The following is a 21,193-nucleotide window of genomic DNA, read 5'->3' as shown; positions in this document are numbered from 1 at the left end:
GTCAGATCATCCTGGTATCTGTTCAAGGTCAGTTCAATAACAAAAGCCTCCAATCTCTGACTCTGAGATATATTTTCAGAGTTTTTGGAGTCCTTCCCACCAAGCTGCATCCCCATTCTACTTGGGGATGTTTGTCTGTTAAAAAGTAGTTTGGGTACTTAAACTAATCAAATGTGAGTTCTGTTTTGGTAGAAATTGTTAATAAATACGTGTTATTTTCTCTAGAAGACAGGTAATCTCTACATACCTATATAATACCTATAATGTAGATTTCTCTTTTTAAGGTTATACGTTGGGTCTTCAAAGACATTCTCATCATCAGAAAAATCCCTGAGCCCTTTGCAGTGGTGTAGACACGTCCTAGATAACCCGACTCCGGAGATGGAAGCAGCAAGGCGCTCCCTGTGCCATAGACTGGAGCAAGGTAATTGCAAACTGATACCTTTACATTCTCAGACTCTTGACACTGTCAACTCTGTTTTTGCTGATTTTGGAATAGATACTTAAATGGAAAAGCCTTGCCCTGAGGTGTGGCTGTTGCATGCACTTCACTTCACATGTATTACACATCAGGGGTTCTTAATATAGAACATATTTAGTTATTAATATAGAACATATTTAGTTTTTAATATAGAACATATTTAGTTTTGTGCTTATTTTTTAGCCAGATTTCTAGCTTGTATTAGTTTGTATTGTACAGTAGGAATACATTTTTTTTCTTTCTGTTTGCAAATATGCTATAACTAAAACGGGTCAGTCTTAAATTCTCTGGGGATAGTAACAAGGTTGTGTGGCTGAATTCCAAGATAGAAAACTGAAGATTCATTGGATGTGAGTACTGACCATTTTAAGTTCCTTAACTGTTTAGTTGATTGTATAACTGGAAGTACTAACCTTCATAAATAGGAAAATAATCTTGTATTATATGTAGCATTAATTAACTTATGGAGCCCAACACAAGTTTAAATTAAAAAAAAATTAGGACTGTTGTAAAAAGAAAAATGGCAAAAGAAATGAGTAGTACTCAGCTCCTTTGATTAAGTAGACTACTTAATTAAAGCTGTGATTATTTAGGCTTTTGATTGTCTCTTAACTTCTCAGTATCTGATTCATTATCTAGGAACACTATTTCTATCCCATGGACTACCTGCCTCCAGTTGTCAACTTGAGTTTGAAAATGCAGATTTCTGCCTGGCCAGCATGGCTCAGTGGTTGAGCATCCACCTATGAACCAGGAGATCACAGTTCGATTCCTGGTCAGGGCACATACTCAGGCTGCCAGCTTGATCCCCAGTGTGGAGTGTGCAAGGCAGCCAGTCAATGATTTTCTCTCATCATTGGTGTTTTCTAGCTCTCTTTCCTTCTCCCTTCCTCTCTGAAATCAATTAAAAAGAAAGAAAATGCAGATTCCTGCCTCTTCCAGACTAAACAATCAGTGTAGCTGGGAGTAGCGCCAAGGGAATCGGCATCCACAAGCTCACAAGTGTGGCTCTTATGGGCACTGCAGTTTGAGAACAGTGCCTATGAAGCTCTTCAGGGATAATGAATGATTATAAAAATATTTGGACGTGATAAGACAAAGTATAATAGGTAACATTTCTTGAGCTCTTAATTCTGTGATAGAACATTAAGTTTTTCATATCCTTTATTTTATTCAGTCTCACCCCACTCAACTGCGGTTGGTACTATCCTCACTTTTAGAGGTGAGAAAAGTGAAGTTTAGAGAAATTTGGGGGATTATGAGGCCAGAGTGATACCCTGGGGGCAGAGATAAGAGCCTGGATGTCCCCAGTGCCGAAGACTGTCCTTAACCAGTATTCTCAACTGTGTTTTTTGTTTGTTTTTTGGCACAGTCATTAGTAAATTTCAGTCTGTTTTAAATATTTGGGGAAGATCAAATTTAAAAAGCATGTTTTATTAACATTTTAAAGTGAAATAAGTTATTTAGTAATAGAAAGTTGAAGAGTGGAATAGGAACAAAGGAGTATTGGGGTTAAAACTTTGGCAACAGATGCTTATCTAAGAGAGCAGCTCTCAGAGTCAGAAGAATAATCTTGATTCTGTTCCCTTTTACCTGCATGACCCTAAGCCACCATTTAATCCCTCTGGATGTTTCCCTTTCAAGGTTGTTTAGCTCATCTCTAAATTTCTTTATCCTTGATTCAAGGACTTTTTAGATGTACATTTTTTAAATACATGAATGTGTCTTAACTTTATTTAAAATAAAATTTAGAACTAGAGTTCTTTAGCTCAGGGGTCACAGACTTTTCTGAAAGGGACCGGATAGTAATAGGTTAGGCTTTGCAGCCCCACAATCCTTGCCATCACTAGAAAGCAGCCATAGATGCAGACATTAATGAACATGGCTGTTTTTGTTGTTTACCTTCTGACATTGAGATTTGAATTTCATGTGATTTTTTTTTCATGTGTCACAAAATAATATTTTTATTTTTTTAAAGCATTAAAAAGTGTTAAAACCATTCTTAGCTGGTGGGTATTAAACAGGCAGATTGGATTTGGGCCCTTCAGACCATTTGCATATAGGGTACATTGACATATACTCTTTTTTTTTTTTCCAATAGGGGAGAGGCTTTTGTTAAATTTGATGTAAATAATCCTGATTGCTGGGGGCTTTTGAGAATTTAGACTAAGTGCCTGATTATCTGATTTTCCACTCATTGACTAGGGGCTAAAGCAGAATTGTGAGGTCATGGGGAAATGAACTGAAAGCTGGAGTTTTATTTATGATGTTACTTATTTAAATTTTGTGTAATAGAAGTTAAGCAGAGAACTAGCATTTCAAAACCAAAATTAGTCTTTTGCTAAATTTGTAAATCCTCTTTTGCTCTAAGACTAAATGCTTTTGTTCCAAAGATCCATAATCCCAATATGAGATAAGAAGTAACCCTATAGAACAGGTAATCATTGGTTGAATTTCTATTTTTGAAACTTATATTTTATAAAGCATTATGTCTGTAGTTTAGAAATATTAGTCTTATGGGTAATTTAAGAAAAATAGCAAATTCCTACCCCATCCTCCCATTCCGTTTTATTACCTAGGTATAATTACTTAACAAAAACTATTTGGCCCTGGCCAGTGTTGCTCACTGGTTAGAGCATAAGCCTGTGCACTGAAGGGTTGAAGGTTCAATGCCTGGTAAAGGGCACCTACCTCTCCTGGGTTGCAAGTATCAGTTGGGGTGGGTGTGGGAGGCAACCAATCGATGTCTCTCTCACATCTCTCTCTCTCTCTCTCTCTCTCTCTCTCTCTCTCTCTCTCTCTCTCTCTTCTACTCTTCCTCTCTTCCTCCCCCCCTTCCCCACCTTCCACTCTCTCTCTGAAATGCAATGGGGGAAACAATCTTCCAGTTAGAATTAACAATAAAAGCTATTTGTTTTTATTTTGTTGTTTGCCTCTCTTTATAAATTCCATGCCTATATGGCTATTGCTTGAGTTGTAAATTTTAAACATTATCCATTGGCTTTCTGCTTTGGGTGGTGAAGGTTTAATATTTTTTAACAATTCCCCCCTCTCCCGCCCAATATGGTACTTTTTTTTTTTTTAACATATCCTCCCATGTAGCTTTTTACTAATTTTAGGATGCATCAATTGATTATGATAGAAATAGTCACATCTAAGCCACACAATATTTTATCATTATGTTTCTTTTCTCATCTAACTTTCTGTTTTTCCTAAAGTTAATTGTAAAAAGACACTTACTTGATTTTTTTGGTCTTTGTCATTAATTTATCCCCAGACTCTCCAAATGAGCCATCCTTTGTACAGTTGGACATATAAAGCCAAGTTTGTTTGTTTGTTTGTTTGTTTGTTTATTTATTAAATATATTTAGAAGCCAAGTTTGTTTGTTTGTTTGTTTGTTTGTTTATTAAATATATTTAATGATTTTAGAGAGGAAGGGAGAGAGAGATAGAAACATCAATAATGAGAGAGAATCATTGATTGGCTGCCTCCTGCATGTCCCCTACTGGGGATCAAGACCACAACCCAAGCATGTGCTCTTGGACAGAACTGAATCTGGGACCCTTCAGTCCGCAGGCCGATGCTCTATCCATTGAGCCAAACCAACTAGGGCAAAGCCAATTATTTTTAAAACAACTGTTCCTCCTGGTAGTGTCCTGTGTTCTCTTACTCCAGACTGAACTGGCTCCCTGTGGCCCTGTGCACAGCTGTCACGGTGGGCCTTCCTTCTTCTCTCTTCAGTGCTGTATCACCTGACTCCTTGCTGGAGAGAATTCCTTTTCCTTATATTCCATTTTAGTAAAATATATTCTCCTGTTGCTTTTTGGGGGAGTAGGAGAGAATAGAGGATCCATGGGAGAGCCTCATATGTCTGGAAGTGCCTTGGTTGTACCCTCACTCTTACACTGGATTGGTTTTTGGACTCGGTATGGAATTCTATGGTTTCTCAGTATAGAAACCTTTCCAACAGAGTTTAGAAGGCATTAGTCCATTATATTTTAGCTTCAGGATTGCTTTTGAAGTCCTGTTCCTTTCTTGTTTCTGATTCTTGTGACCTTTCTATTTAAAATACACTAGGTATTTTAGAATATTTTCTTTCTGATATTTTGAAATTTCATTTTTGTGCTAGACAGTCAGTGTGTAATTCAACCTGGAAACTCAAGTTGGGCAAAATTTTAAGCATTACTTCTTTATAATTCTCCCCTCCCCTCCAGTTTTCTCTGTTCTTTCTTTCCAGATACTCCTTTTATCAAATCTCAAATCTCCTGGATTCCTGTTCCCATTTCTCTCTCTCTCTCTCTCTCTCTCTCTCTCTCTCTCTCTCTTATCGATTTTTTTTCCTACTTTCTTGGAGATTTTTTTAAAAAACCTCTTCTACACTCTTTGCTGCATATTTATTAAGTATCTTCTGTGTGTCAGGGACCATTGTAGGTTATGGGGATACAGCAGTGATCAAAACTGATGTTAAGTCCCTGTGCTCACTGAATTTTTTACCTTCTGGTGTGTACTGACTTTACACTTACTCCTCCTGTTTTTGTGTAAGATACTCTTATTTGTGTAATGTAACTTAAATATAGCAGCTTTCTGTTTCAGTTTACATAATAAAAGCCATCTTTGAGGAAAGCAAGGGAGGGAGCCCAAGGGTTTCAGTACTTTGCTATAGACTTTGAAACAGTTGTCCTGTTTTGGTTTCATCCTAGAATCCCTACCCTCTGTGGTACCTGGAACCTTCAATTCCTGAACCCTCCCAGGTCCTTGTTGGCTTATCCCCCACTGTGGGCCCTCAGAGCAGTGAGTGCTGAAACGGAAGTCTGTTACCTGATGTTCATCTGTTGTCTCACTTCTGAATGAAATGACTTGACTTAGCCTGATGGGGCCTCCGCCCCTATTGTCTTTCATCTGGGTTTAGAAGACTTTTAGTTTAGTTGCCATTCTAGTGTAGGTTTGTAAGAGAATAAATAAGAACTCATATTTTGTCCTTCATATTGAAGAATTCTTACTGGCTTTCAATTTAGGGGGTCCTTTGTCAATGATAGCTAATTAACATATCACAAATTACAGTTTACTTAAATGTTAATAATTAGTATAAATATTTAATTGAAATAATGTGAACATTCTATATTTTAGAAGTTTCAAGTAACTCTAATGAAGCGTTTTCTTTTTTATTTAGGCTTAATTTCTCTCTTGAACACTCAGCATTTTCAGGGAACAAATATTATTGAGCATTTTCTTTGAGACCAGGACTCTTCATTTGAGTATAAATTGCTCAAGGACAGGGTCACACCACATAGAAGGGAACCTGGCCTATCCTATAGGCTGTTGCTAAAATAAATGAATTTTTATTTCTTTCTGAACCCAATGTCACAATGACTACTGTTACGATTTCAGTTTGGGTTTTGAATATTTTAAGATGGGGTGGAGTCTTTGCACCACTTTCCGTACTAGCCATCTCTTTCTTCCAAAAGAAAGTCTGGCGTCACTTGAAGTATCAGCTTGTGGCATTGTTTTCCCACTCACCGGCATGTTTAATTTTAAATAATCAGTTTTTACTTATTTTACTGCATTTTGTTGCAAAATGATCAGTAGTTGTATACATTCCCATGAATTTAAAGACAATTTGGTAAAACCATCCACTGCCATGACAAGGAGCAATTAGGGATTAGATTTGAAGAAAGGGTAAACTCATCCTTTTAGTCTCTGGCTGGCGCTCTCTCTCTCTTTCTCTCTCTCTCTCTCTCTTTCTCTCTCTCTCTCTCTCTCTCTTTCTCTTTCTCTTTCCTTTAAATTCTCACCTGAGGACAAGCTTAGAGAGGCAGAGAGAGAGAGAGGCAGGGAGAGAAACATGGATGTGAGAGAGGAACATTGATTGGTTGCCTTCTGTATATGCCCCAACTGGGGATCGAACCTGCAACCCAGGTATATGCCCTGACTGTAAATTGAATGGGCAACCTCCTGGTGCCCAGGATGACGCTCAACCAACTGGGCCACTTCGGCTGGGCTCTGTCTCTCTTTATACACACTCACTCTTTTACCAAGGGATGGGTAAATCTTTTTTAATATTAGCCTGGGGCTTCAGATAAGATGCTGCTTCTTAGCATATATTTTAGATCAGGGGTCCTCAAACTACGGCCCATGGGCCACATGCAAATACAAATATTGTATTTGTTCCTGTTTTGTTTTTTTACTTCAAAATAAGATATGTGCAGTGTGCATAGGAATTTGTTCATAGTTTTTTTTTTTTAAACTATAGTCCGGCCCTCCAACGGTCTGAGGGACAGTGAACTGGCCCCCTGTTTAAAAAGTTTGAGGACCCCTGTTTTAGATATTTGCCCCTGATTTTAGGGGGAGAAAATTACTCATAAATTAAAGGTTAATTCCCTGTAGAACATGTGTAGAGGGGCCATAGCTAGGAGGAGCCATAGTGTATCTAGTGGGTGGACCTTATATACCCTCTGGTTCCTTGGTCTTGCATCCCATCCCATTCTTTTCTTATTCCCTCCTATACTCTAGAACTTAGCCTCTGCTGTTTTCTTGATTACAAATTATCTGTCTTTCCTGCTTAAGAAGGAAGTATCTCCTAGAACACATTGTAGTAAGGGTTTGCCAAGCTCAGTTTATGTAGATACATTAGGCAGCATTTCTCCCAAGATTATCTCTAATTCTGTCATTGCTAATGGTAACTTCTTGAAGGACCTCTAGCTCTCCTTTTGCTACCTACATTTTTTATTTGGGAGATCTTAGCTAGTCTTGCTCTATCCGACATCATTGTGACTGGATCTGTGTTACAGGAGAGTGTATAGAAGTGTTCAAGTTTTGTCTTGAAGTTGTGAGAAAAATGTTATGAAAGTTTGTTTTTCTGAACAAAATGAGGGAAAGTAAGTCATGTTTTGTAATATTTAATTTTATAGGGTGATAACAAGGGTATTATAATTGTTTTAAGATATTGCTAAGTGAAGTTTGTCTTCACAGTTCCAATTTTGCAATTGGTTAACTGTGTGTGTGTGTATTTGTATGTGTGAGTGTGTATAAGTCACAATGGGATAATTATTTTTGGTGGAAGGTATATATATATATTCTTACAGATGACTGATATGTATTAATTACCCTTAAATTCTCATAGGGCAAATTAATTGAACATTAATTAAATCAACTGAAATTTTTTATTGTGGAACTAAAACTTACTTTCCCTTTTCCAAACTGTTTTTTTTTTAATGTGGAAATTTTATAATTTATAAAGTTAAATCTTTTGGTACTTCTAAATCTGCAGCCCATTGGTATAAAATTAACTAAGAAAGCCTAGAATGATATTCCCCCCCCCCCCAAAACAACAACAACAACAACAACACTGAACCCTCATTTGAATGTGCAATATTAGACAAAACTCAAAATTTTGGTTGTTTTCTTCTCTTTGGAAAATGGTCCTAACATTTGTTATTTTCTTTTTGGAAGTATCTGAGGATAGGGGCCTACTTCTCAATTTTATTCTGAATTGCCAATGCTTAATAACCTTTCAAACAAGTTTTAAGTTCCGAATGTTTGGTTTTTGTGATTTATTAATTTGACTATATTTAAGTTCCTTAGATGAACAAAGAAAGTAATTGAACATTTGGTGTTATAAATGGTATCTGAGTAGCCACGCCAAGAAGAAAAATCACATAGTGGTGCTCATTAAAATGCTAGTCTGAGGGTGGAGATTTGAGTTTGTTTTGTTCATCGCTCCCCCCCTCTCAGTGCCTGGAATAGTTCCTATCACATTGTGGGTGTTGAATGCTAATTATGGTGGAGAGTTTTGACCTAGTAGTTAGACTTAGTGCTGGTAATGCCTCATCCCTAATTGAACTGTATGACTACAAGCATGCCACTTGTTTCTAGTGTTTTGCTAACTAAGTGGGGACATTGAATAGGTTTCACAGAGCTATTAGAAAGATTTCAGGAAATGTTGAATGTGAAATTACTTTGAAAAATATGAAGTGCTTTATATGTATATGCAGTTATTCAGAAAATGAACCCCAAAATACAGGGAACCCTCTTTGTTTAGCTATTTATACTTTATAGAAAACTAATAGTATTTTTTCCTTTGGGGATGTCTGTGTTCTCTAATTATAAATAAAAATATTAGTTAGAGTTAGAAATCTCAAATTGAAAGTTTTAATGAGTGTAGTTTATTCAAGAATAGTAAAACATTCAAGACACAACCTTGTTAGTCTATTTCTTTTCTTCTGTTTCTTCTTAGATCGATGTGTATTCCATTTCTGACATGCTTTTCTATATTCTTCCCCACTTCCCCTACCCCTTTAGAATGTAAATAACAAACACTCACAGAACTTTCATGGACAGTGTTAGCTCACATGATACCCTACATTGGAATGAGACTAGAGTCTGAGCTAAGTCCAGGTCATGAGGCTGGGATGTTAAATAACCAAGTAATGATCAAAAAGCTTATCTAAGTAATTTGAAACACCCAATATGTGGTTCAGTTAATTTGGGCCAGTTAATAAAAGCTTATCTTGCCTTAAGATACTTGAATGTCCATAACTATTGAATCAGGACAGGTCACATTTGAGGAGTGTGGGTATAGTTTTCACAAATAGTGTAGCCCTGCACAATTACTATCTTGGGTCATGTTTCCCTATGACTGTGTCTCATCTCCTCTGGGATTATGCTAAGCAAGTGTGAATGGTTATTACTTCTTTATTGAGTTTTTCTTAAATCTTCATGATACCTGTTCCATTCGTGTTTCAGTTGTTATGATGGAGTATTTCTCTCTAAATTTAGCCAATGAAGTGGAAAGTGGTTGGCTAATCCAGTGCTCTGAAGGTGACCTTTTCATTTGTAAAAGCCACACAGATTGAACTGAGACATTAAGAAGCTTGTTAAGTGTCTGTCTCCTGGAACCTGTCCAGTCTCTCCTTGCGTGGCCCAAGATGTTATCTCCATCAGTTCATGTTTCCAGTCTTGAGGTACTCTGTCACATTTGGAGCACAAAATTGAAAGTTGGTCTGTGCAGTTCATTTTAGGTAAGCTTTGTAAAGGATTCCCTTTCTCATTGGAAAAGTAATCTGGAACCATACTGAAATTTTTGTGTAGAGACAGGTTCTCTTGACATTTGCTATTAGTCCCATATGCGGGAAATAGAAGTCACATTTCATGCCTGTGAGCTTCTGTCACATATTTTCTTTGTTTTTATGTTCAGAATAGCCCCAATGCATTTGCTTCACTACTGGTAATGTTATTTAGTACAAATAGTAACAAATAATTGAGATTGGGCTCCTATGAAATTTGCAGTTTCTACCTCATATGTTTCTAGGTAGTTTTTATTTTGACTTTCTATCATGATTAGGAAGGTGTTTATTAAAATAAGCAATAACTTCCTCTGGCCGGTGTGGCTCAGTTGGTTGGGCATTGTCCTGTCCACCAAAAAGTTGCTGATTCGATTCTTGGCCAGGGCACATGCCTGGTTTGCAGGCTTGATCCCCAGTAGGAGTGTGTAGGAGTGTGTAGGAGGAGTGTGTAAAAAACAAAGCAATAACTTATGACAGGATAAATGTTTGCTATAATGAATATATAATTGACATGCTATTTGTTACCTACCTCAATAAGGAAAAAATAAAACAAGAGATTCTCCCAAATACTTTGTTTACTGTTTTCATACTACTCTGATAATTGATTAAATTTCCTTCATGGCAGCGAAAATTTATTTTGGTTACTGTTCATGTCTGTTATTTGTGACCTCTACAAAATAAATTAGTTTATGCAATAATTTGTAGACTCTCCTTTTTTGAAACACCAGGCCTTGATCAGAGAGATGATTTAAATGCTAAATCATAACATAAATCTATTGAGTACTTGCTGGTGAGGCACAATGCTAGATACTAAGGATACAGTGGCAAGACAAACTCAATGGCTGGTGTTTGGAGCATGCAGTCTAGTACAATAAACATTATAAGTATAGCAGCTCTTGCTCTTTTTCTTCCTTTCCTTTAAAACAAGCATGATGATGCTAATGGACCTGAGTCAGAGTGCTATGGCCAGGAAATAATTTCCCAAGGATATGGTACCTTGAGGAGTCATCAAGAGATAAGCAAGTAACTCTATGGGAGGGGCAGGGAGCAGAACAGCCCAGAGCACAGGAACAGCATGTACACAGGCCCTGAGGCGAGATGAGACCCATGATGTGAGAGGAACTGGCAGACCAATGTGGTGGGAGTTTAATGGAGGGAAGTGAAGAGGGAGAAAACATGAACTGAGTGGCTCTAAATGAAACTAGAGAAGTGAGTGTGCAGGATTTTCAGGCAGTTAAGGATTCTGGACTGGACCTTAAGATGGTGGGGAGACCTCTGAATAGTTTTAAGCAAGGAAATGACATGATTCTGGATAGGAAAGCTACAGGGTACAGTCTGGATTGTCTTATGTGGCTGAGCCTTTTTTGAAATCTGGAAAAATCTGGGGAGTGAAATAGTGATTTTAGGAATTTTTTGGAATATGAGTAAAGTTAGACTTTAGCACTTTTTAAGGGGGATTCTTTAGATAAACTTGAAAATGCTTTCTTATGGTTTTCTCATTAGTATTCTGAATTTCTCACATGACTTCTTGTGAGAAGTGGTAGTTAAAAATGTGGCCAAACTCTTCATGATACTTAATTTACTTTGAAAACATAAGGCTTTGATATTCTCATTTACTTATAATACATAGAGCTTTAAACTTTTATATAGTAACAAGTTTCGTGTGTTTGAGTTTTGGAGCTGTTGCCAGTTTCTATTTGTGAGTTTAATTTTTTTCCACTGTTACAGCTGCAAGATTGTAATTCAAGGAACGGTGTGTGTGTGTGTGTGTGTGTGTGTGTGTGTGTGTGTAAGTGTGTAAGTAAAAGTATGTCTTTTGAAATTTGGATTTATAGTTGTGTGTGCATTTCATAAGCGTGTGTGTGTATTAGTACATGCTATATGATTGTGTGTGATTTCCGTTTTTATAGCATTTTTAGATAAGGAATGTTGGTTCGGTAACAGAATTTTCTGGCAGTAGGAGTTGCATTTGCTGCAGATGGTGATTGCAAGTGGTGGGGATGTCTAGTCTTCAGGATGAAACAAGATACCTGTTTTTAAAAAAGGTAGAGCAATCTAAGTGTGGGATTTCTACTGCTCATTGAGATGCAGAGCTCGAGCTAACGTCAAATGTGCACATTGCATTGAGCAGGGGCTGGGAGGAGTAGCAGATGGACTTCCAAAGCAGCCCACCGCTAGGATAAAGACCTCCTTACTTTGTATTGTGAGGATCCTCAGCCATGTCTGCTGTTGCATGTCCAGCGCCATATGGAAAGTTTGCTATGGAATAACCCATCCTTTACATTGTGCCCTTTTTCAGTTTTCTCTATTAAGTTAGAGGACCATTGGGGTAATACCTGTATTGGTGCAGAAGAAACTCATACCAGTTACCTCTAGGATGAATTTAGTCTTTATTCATAAATATAAACCAGTAACTAAGTCTTACTTGCATTTTGGGAAAACTAACAGCAAGAAAAAATAAGCAGAGCAACTGACTTGGTAAGAAATGAGCACCTTAGGACCAGAGAGGAATTCGTGTGCTCAGATTTAAGACAGTAATGCACTTTTAAAACAAGAACAGATTTCTGGGAAAATAAGCAGTCAAATTACTTTTAAGTCATTTTTAATTTCTTGGAAATACTAAAAAAAGAATGAACAGGGCTAAAAACCAAGCTGTTCATCTGAATTAGTCAAAGGGATCTCCCAAAAAGAAAGACAAAAAAAGAGAAGTTAGGGGATGTGGAGGACAGATACAGAACTCTAATTTTTAAATAGTTTTAGAAGCAGAAACAGATAGTTGAGAGGAAGAAAGCACCAATAAATGACAAAGGAAAAACTCCTTGAGGTGAAGACAGGCAAGTCCTCAGTATGAACTAGGGTAGATGAAAAAATATCTCTACCTAGATATCCTGGTTGAACTTCAGATTTTCTAAAGTTAAAGAGAAAATCCTGAAAATGTTCAAAGAAAGAAATAGGTTATCTACAGTGGTAACAGGCCTCAGACATTCCATAAGCAATATTGAATGCTAGACGAAAAGTGAATATTTCCTTTAGTTTGAAGGGAAGTTATTTTCAAACTATAATTTTGCACCCAGGTAAATCCCAAATTGTGGGGCAAATGCAAGGGGATTTTGATTCTGCAAAGATTTAGAAAATTTTACTTTGTGTGCACCCTATTGTGATGGTGGAAAAGTACAAGGAAAAAATACCTGAGATCTAGAGAACAGTGGCCACCAAGATGACCCAGGAGAAGCCAATAAAAAGGAAATAAGGAAATAAGGAAAGAGTTGAAGCTTGTCATGTACTTCACCTAGTGGTTAGGGTCTAGTGCCAAACAGTTGCATTTCTTTCCCTTGGTTCCTTTACAATATTTAGTTCCTCAGTGAATGACACTTATTATATCAAAACACTGAAAAGCCACATTTACGTGGTTTACCATCTAATGATCACTTTACAGCGGTCCTAATCACAACTGTAGAATGGGATGAAAATGCAGTAAACCTCGACAGTGTAAAACTAGAACTGTCAGATCTGGAGATGGAAGTGGCAGGTAAGAGAGTGTGTGTGTCCTCAATGTCTAACCTTTCCACTGTGGGGAGTCGGCTACCAACAAGGTGGTGTTGGTTTGTCTACTTAAAATTACACTTGTAAACACTAACTATATAATTGCCTCCCAATTCTAAGACAAAACTCTTGGAAAGTGGGTCTGACTGTTTTAGACTTTTATGTATATCTTAATGTTCTTCTATGTGCAGGTATTATAATAAAATAATGAGAGTGGTTAGTTTTAGGGACCCCCTTCCCAAATGTGTCTTGTTTGTCAAAACTTTTAAATTTATGTTTACATTCCACCACCTCCCGAGATTAGTGGGTCAGAGGCCTTTTCTGTCACTGGGTATAAGCCACATGCGTTGTGCCTCTCACTGAAAGGAGAGTAGTTAGCCCAGGAGGTGCAGAATAGAAAGGACTGTCCAAATTTCATTTCCATCGCTCTTCTATTCAGGAACTTCTAGTGCATCCCAGTAGCCTACTGGGCTTGGGTTTCCTACTAGACTGTACAGTCAAGGTCAGGAGACTCTTACTGGTTATCTAGTCTATCCTTAGTTTGCAGGTCGGGTGGGGTGGGGACCCACTACTTTGAGACAGGAGATAATCTAGAATTAGATTATCTGTTCCTTCATAGAGGTGGGGACCCACTACTTTGAGACAGGAGATAATCTAGCCTGTTCCTTCATAGGATTAGATTCTGTAGCATCTTTCTTAACTTAGTTCGTATTTCATGGTAGAACTTGGATGCTGTTCTAGCTGGCTGTCGCAGCCTGCATTGTGGCTGTAGTCCAGTTGAAAGCAGCTGTCTAGAATCTGCATGACAGCATCACCTCGACAGATTATTAGGTCACTCTTTCCCCTTGTTCTTTTCAGGTTAAGTCACTACTTTCACACAGACCCTCTTGTCACATTCTGTGGCTATTTTCACTGTCCTTAAATTTGATTTAAGCCTGAGCAGTCAGGCCTATGGAGAAAATGGCTCCTATAAAAGGGAATTTTTAAACATGCCTTTGAAGTGTGATTACTACTACAGTTAAATTTCTAAAAAATCCCCCTTATTAACTGCAGGTGGGAAGTCTGGTGATGATCTGTGAAGCCGTAGAGATCACTCTGGTCCTGGATGCCACTGTATTTGGTCCGTGTGTGTTTAAAGCTCCGCTTCATTTTGACCAGCAATTAAGTGGAAATAGTTGACAACCATAGAATTTCCTCTTTCCAACACTCACTTTTCAGCTTTGCTCTTAGACTATGCCCTGGTTGGAGAAGACCCACAGAAGGATCCAATAGTGGCAGTGAGAGACAAACATCTGACATGAGGTCTTGGTTAAGAATTGAGCAGAAGAGATTTGATGCTTTAATTATGATGACTATACACTTTAACCAATGAGATTGCTTTAACTGTTAAGACCTAGGAACACTTGACCTATTAAATTCAGATTAAGAACTATTCTAAAACTCTGATTCCTAGGGATTAAGTGCTATTAAGCAATGCTCTTTGTGGTGAAATTTTGTAACTCTCATTGACCAAATATTTACTAGACATTTATCTGCCAATCATTGTAGGTATATAATCCCTTAGTTACTCTCAAAATTAATATATTTTAAAACTTCATCCTAATGTTGAAAGTGACTTTCTTGATTAGTTCTAGGTATTATTTAAATGGATATATTAACTCTTTTACTAGATATTTCTTAAAGGTGGTATGAAGTCATTTTTGTAAATTATTACATTTTTAATGAAATTGAAATATTGAGTATCTACAGTGTTTTGGGTTATACATGAATATATATCATGGTTACTAATTTTAAACCATTACATTGGTCATCATAGGGTGAATGAGCTAAAAGTGTGGGAAAATATTCAAATTAATCCAGTAGATTTTTCTAGCTATAATTTGAAGATTGAGAGATTTGGGGGTTATGACTAACCCACCCTAATTAAATACTCCCTAAGTATACCACTTAGGAGCATCGTTTAATTCTACTTATATGAATACACTGGCAAATGCACAATAGTTAAATCCTCTTTACTTTGTGTATGCCTGGGAGAGAACACTGTGAACACCTGTTTCTAAATAATTGGACTTCCTAGATCCCATATGCTTATTTATCAGGTCATGGGGAAATTAATGCTACTCAAGTTTACCCCATAAAAATAGTGGATCAGATAAGCTGCAAGCCATATGTTACTATGACAGGGGGCTTGCTCAGTTTGCAGCCAAGTCAGTCATGCTTGCTTAAAGTAAACGTGTAGCCTCTCCAGAGAACTTGTACCTCAGTCTGCAGAGTTTATAGAAGTGAACCAGTAAAATACTATCTTTGCCTTTGTTGAAGCTTAGCCCAAACATCTGAGAGCATCTATGGGCCAGGCATTTCTGGATCCTTCTAGGTATGTAAAGATGTAATATGACCACCTAGGAAGTTTATACTATTTATAGAAGTGAACCAGTAAAATACTATCTTTGCCTTGTTGAAGCTTAGCCCAAACATCTGAGTGCATCTATGGGCCAGGCATTTCTGTGGGATCTAGGTATGTAAAGATGCAATATGACCACCTAGGAAGTTTATACTAGAAAGGCTAGTTGTGAAAATTAAAGTCTTCCTGCCCTGCTGGTTTGTGGTTTAGGTTAAAATGCTGTGTCTGCATGAAACGTCCTGCCCGTATAAGGGAGAAGAAAAAGTATTAAAAGAGTTGATGTCTCCCATCCTTCACTGATCTCAGAGCATGCTGGGCCATGTAGTTAAATTCCTCTAATTGTTTGAATTAGAATTGAGGGCTGCCTACCTGTTGTATAAAGAGAAAATAAAAGCAGAAGAATTGAAGGTTTGTTACTTTCTCCTTGCTTCCTTTTCCCTTACTTTCTGGGACTCTGGTAAAGAGGCAAAGGTTTGAACTTGGTCTGTGGTTTTGAAGAGACCATATTTCTGAAAAATGTGGCATTTGGGACATTTGTTTCCTCTGAGATAATCTTTGGATAAATAAGTGAGAACAGTTGACCTAATTTGATTAATTGTTAAAAATCAAGGTTCCTTAGTTTGCCACTGAGTTGGTAACATCTGAGGAAAGACTAAGTCTAGATAAGATATACGTACTCCTATGTTCATTGCAACATTATTTACAATAGGCAAGATGTGGAAGCAACCTAAGTGCCCATCAATAGACATGTACATATGTACAATGGAATATTACCCAGCCATGAAAAAGAATGAAATCTTAACCTTTGTGACCACATGGATGGACCTAGAGGGCATCATTCTAAGTGAAATAAGTTAGAGGCAAAACCATATGATTTCACTTATATGTATAATCTAAAGAATAAAATAAACAAAACAGAAACAGACTCAGATACAGAGAACAAACTGATGGTTGCCAGATGGGAGGGGGTTGAGAGGCTGGGTGAAAAAGGCGAAGGGATTAAGAAGTACAAATTGCCAATTATAAAAATAGTCCTGGGTATGTAAAAAAACAGCATAGGGAATATAGTCAGTAATATTGTAATAACTATGTATGGTGCCAGGTGCGTAGTAGACTTATTGGGGGACTCACTTTGTAAATTATATAAAAGTCTAACCATGATGATGTACACCTGAAACTAATATTGCAGATCAACTATAATTGGATAAAAGATATAATAGAAAAAGCATGCCCATTTTATTTTGAGAGGACAGGTTAAGCTACCTAAGAATTAGAAGAAGTGAAAGCATGGAAAATGTCTGCACACTTTTTCCCACCTAGCTTCTAGAACATTTTTCCTCAGTATTTATAGAAAACTAGAGGCCCAATGCACAACCTCTTGCAGTCGGAACCCCCGAGGGGTCCTTAGCACTGTCGTGGAGGTGGGAGAGGCTCCCGCTGCCACTGCTGCTGTGCTCACCCGCTGTGAGCCCAGCTTCTGGCTGAGCAGTGCTCCCCCTGTGGGAGTGCACTGACCACCAGGGGCAGCTCCTACGTTGAGCGTCTGTCCTCTGGTGGTCAGTGTGTATCATAGCGACCAGTTGATTTTCATATTAGGGTTTTATTATATAGGATTTTTGCTACAACTTGCTGTAACTTTTAAGTAGTTTTTAATAACTGCTTTATAGTTTGAGAATGCATGCTGCAAACTTGTCTGAATATTTACCACAGGCTTGCTTATTACCCTCTGACAAACACCTTTTTTCAAATGAGAACACTTCAACACTAAGATGCTACCTTGTCAAGCTCCAGCTTTCAGAGTGGAGCTCGGGTTATCTGCATTCTCAGTCTAGTGTCTCTTCTTGGTCTTTTATTACAAGAATGCTATGAAAAATTGCAGTAAAGAAGTATGCTATCAGCCATCATTGTAATGTCTCAACACCTGACATATACCCTTGCACTAAAATGCTAATCCTGTGCATGTTTCAGAGTGAATGTCATAAAATTGGCCTGTATGTTAGTCCAGAGGTTGGAAAATTACAGCTATATCTGGCCTTATGCCTATTCTTGTATGGCCCTTTCACATTATTAAGTGGTTGAAAACAAAAGAATATTTCATGGCCCATACTTTTTATGAAATTCAACTCTCATTCTATATAACTAAAGTTTTACTGGAGCATAGCCATGTTCCTTCATTTCTGGATTGTCTGCGGTTGTTGTAATGCTATGATGGCAGAGTTGAGTAGTTGCACCAGAGACCATGTGGCCAGCAAACCTGAAATATTTACTAGCTGCCCCATTACAGAAAACATTTGCTGCGAGTGTCTAAAGATCTATCAATTTATTGTCTGTACATCTTCAAAGTTGCCTGGCCTGAAAAATAAATAACATATCTATCTAGTTATTTTTGTACATCATTAAGCAAACTAATACCTTCCAAAATGGACTTGATAAATGCTCCAGTGATGATACTATCAAATGATGAAAAATCACAAAGGCCAGGTGACATGATACGTTTAAGAAAGAATCTAAATTTCTTTAATTCTCCACACTGAAAATTATTCTTTTGGCCACGGCCACACACACACACACACACACACACACACAAACACACAAAACATTTTAAGAAGCAATGACATTCCTATCATGTCTTGATCATCTTTGCCTAGACTTGTAGTGAATATAATAAATATTCAAGTTTTTTTGTGCAGTCCCTGCAGGTACTCAAAATCAAACTTAAGAAAGCAGTAGATAATACAAGTACAAGGAAAAATAACTGATCGAATGAAAATCTTATCAAAAGTTCAGTACTACATCAACCTAAAGAGTTAAAAAATAAAGCAACATTTTAACATATTCTGGAGTAAGTTGTTTTCACTTTTTCTTCTCATAGTACAAACAGCTAGTTCAGTACCTAATGGACACAATGTCTGGCACACAGTATATAATCAATAAATGTTGAATGTGTTCAAAATCTTGACAATTGCACAACTTGGTAATTTACAACATTTATCTTAATAGGAAATGCTCATTAGGCAAGGGAGACAAAGTTAGAAAGCTTAAACTACTAGTATATAATTTTTTGACATGTTTTGAACTTTTTATTTTAAATATTTATTGTTGAAAGTATTACATATGTCCCCTTTTCCCGCCATTGACCTTTTCTAGGCCCTCCCCCGCCTTTGCTGGGTTCTTGTTCTGGCATCAAGAAGGGTTCAGGAATCTGGAGAAGGCTGTGCGTAGATTAAATAAGAGTCCGGAGACGAAGCATAATTTTGAAAGGCATTTGGGGGTCAGAGGAGCTTAGCTAAAGGAGCTAAGTTCTAAGTTCTTAAGGTCTTAAGGTCTAAGGTCTCCTGTTTCAGGACCCCATGCTTTTTATTAACACAATTTGTCCTGAGGCGAGGTGGAGATGTACCCTTCAAAGGGTATACACAAGCATTGTCAGAATGGGGGAATTAGCCTACGGCTGTTCAGGTGTTTGGCCAGTAGGAGGCAATAACATGTAGATTAAGATGCCCTTTAACTGTCTGGCAGCCAAGAATCAATTTAATGTATCCTATTCAGGTTTGGGGAAATGCCTTTAGCCATTCAGAGATGCAGCCCTGCTGTCATGCTGGAATTGGTTTCTAGCACCCCTTCCCACCCAGGCCTTCACTACCCTATTGTCTGTGTCCATGGGTTATGCATATATGAGTATAATTCTTAACAAGGAAGTTTTAGAAACATTCTAAAGGTGGACATGGAATACATGGCAGTAGATAAGAGTGCCAGTGAGATATCTGCAGTACCTTTCAAAGCTTGTATTTGATGAAAAGCCACTGTAGTACTTAATGGAAGAAAGTAGGAGTTAAAAGAATAGAATCTGAAACACCTGTCAGAAAGAATATATGCACCCCTATGTTCATAGCAGTGTTATTTACAATAGCGAAGATCTGGAAACAATCCAAGTGCCCATCAGTGGGTGAGTGGATAAAAAAGATATGTACATTTACACAATGGAATACTATGCAGCTGTACAAAAGAAGGATCTCTTACCCTTTGAGGCAGCATGGAGGAACCTGGAGAGTATTATGCTAAGTGAAATAAGCCAGGCAGAGAAAGACAAGTATCACATGACCTCACTTATATGTGGGATCTAATGAACAAAATAAAATGATGAACAAAATAAACCCAGAGACATGAAAACATGGATGAGACTGACAAATCTCAGAGGGAAAGGAGGAGGGAGGGCCGGAAGAGATTAACCAAAGAACTTATCTGCATAGCCCATGGCCACAGACAATAGTGTGGTGAAGGCCTGGGGTGGGACAGGAGCCAGGTGGATGGGCAATGAGAGAGGGAAAGAGGGACATCTGTAATACATCAGCAATAAAGATTAAGAATTAAAAAATAAAATAATATATGACTAGCATAGCTTTGGTAGTGATGTTCAGACAGTCTTGGTGAGGGCAGTGCTGTGGCTGAGAGTTCATTGAGGAACAGGTTGCAGTAACTGGTGAGAGGTGAGAGGTGGTGAGAGTCTTCGGGAAGTTGCAGTGCAATGCAGAGAAAGCAGTGTTCTGAGAGGCAGTTTAACTTAGGGCATTTGGGAAAGATAACCTTGCCATGTGTGGTATGAAATTTATATCCTTATGTTTGGGCCCACCTCTCTGCTATTCCAGGGGTTGCAATTAAATGAAAAATACATAGTCATGCCCCCTCCAAGTATGAGAAGCCCTTTACTCATAGCTAGAACTTTGGTGTAGGAGTCTAGGAAAATACTGCTGTTCAGAAGTTTATCACCCATTTTCTCCTTTAGTCTTTCTTAGGATAATTTTGATCATCATTGGACCTCTCAAAAAGTTTAATGCCCTTATATATATAAAAAAAACACATTAAATTAATTTGTTGAAAAACAAAATTGCCCTGTGAAAAGTTCTTTTTGTTTTATTTTCTATAAAAATGCTTCCTGTTACAATTCTTCCGCTACACAGAGAAGAATAAGTAGGATGTGCGGGTTTCCACTTCCTTCTCCTCTCCTCCGCCGCAACCTTGGCACTAATGTAGCATGGTTGCTTTCTTAGCTTGCCTCCACAATGATGCTCCTCCCTCTTCTTAAAAGCCTCCATGCCAAGGGACAATGCACAGCATTCTCTCTTGCAATAGATGCTAATTGTGTGCTTGGTTGGGCTCTTGCTGTCATAGTCACAATCATTGCGCCATTGTGCTGGGAGGCTGGTCACAGTGGTTACTGTGCAGAGCGATGAATGCTGTTTACTTGGGATGCGAATTTGTCTGCATCTGTGGGTGACAACACGGGGTCACTGTAATTTGCCTGGCGAGTGATCAGACTGGTATAAAATAACATTATCTGTTCAGCAAGTTAGCAGTCACAAAGAACTATTGATTCCTTTTAACGTAGAATTTTTAATGAGAAACTTCGAGTAATGGAGATTGAAGCTGTGAGAACAGCTACCAAGTGTGTGTTGCATATTAACCCCTATTTTTCAGTGTATTTTGGGATCAAGTTTACATACCCAGAAGGTAAGGAGCTGGGCGTGGCCCACTCCACACATCTCTGCTCTGGCTCAGCTTAAGAAGAGCTGCTTAACCACAGTTAATTACATTTTGGACACGTGACATGATTGGTGTCAATTAGGAACTGGGCTTCAGGTAGTGCCCTCCCTTCCCCCCCACCATGAAACTTACAAATTCTGAAAGCATAATCACAGTGAATGTAGACA

General features: G+C 37.9%; 1 protein-coding gene across 2 annotated transcripts in view; it reads left to right on the top strand.

Moving 5' to 3' along the window:
• Nucleotides 1–255: 255 nt before the first annotated feature.
• Nucleotides 256–21,193, top strand: part of SLAIN1 (SLAIN motif family, member 1) — a 43,702-nt gene continuing 22,764 nt past the window's right edge. The window contains exon 1 of one of the 2 annotated variants that reach the window (XM_005871611.2): nt 256–424. In XM_005871611.2, the coding sequence (XP_005871673.1) occupies nt 382–424 (43 nt within the window). In that variant the 5' untranslated portion in view covers nt 256–381. The remainder of the gene's footprint in view (nt 425–21,193) is intronic. The other variant, XM_005871610.2, reaches the window with a different exon arrangement.

The sequence above is a fragment of the Myotis brandtii genome, unplaced genomic scaffold (assembly GCF_000412655.1).
Source record: "Myotis brandtii unplaced genomic scaffold, ASM41265v1 scaffold350, whole genome shotgun sequence".
In the NCBI taxonomy this organism is placed as follows: Eukaryota; Metazoa; Chordata; class Mammalia; order Chiroptera; family Vespertilionidae; genus Myotis; species Myotis brandtii.
The sequence above is the reverse complement of the archived record's forward strand: the minus strand, read 5'-3'. Positions and strand labels throughout refer to the sequence as shown.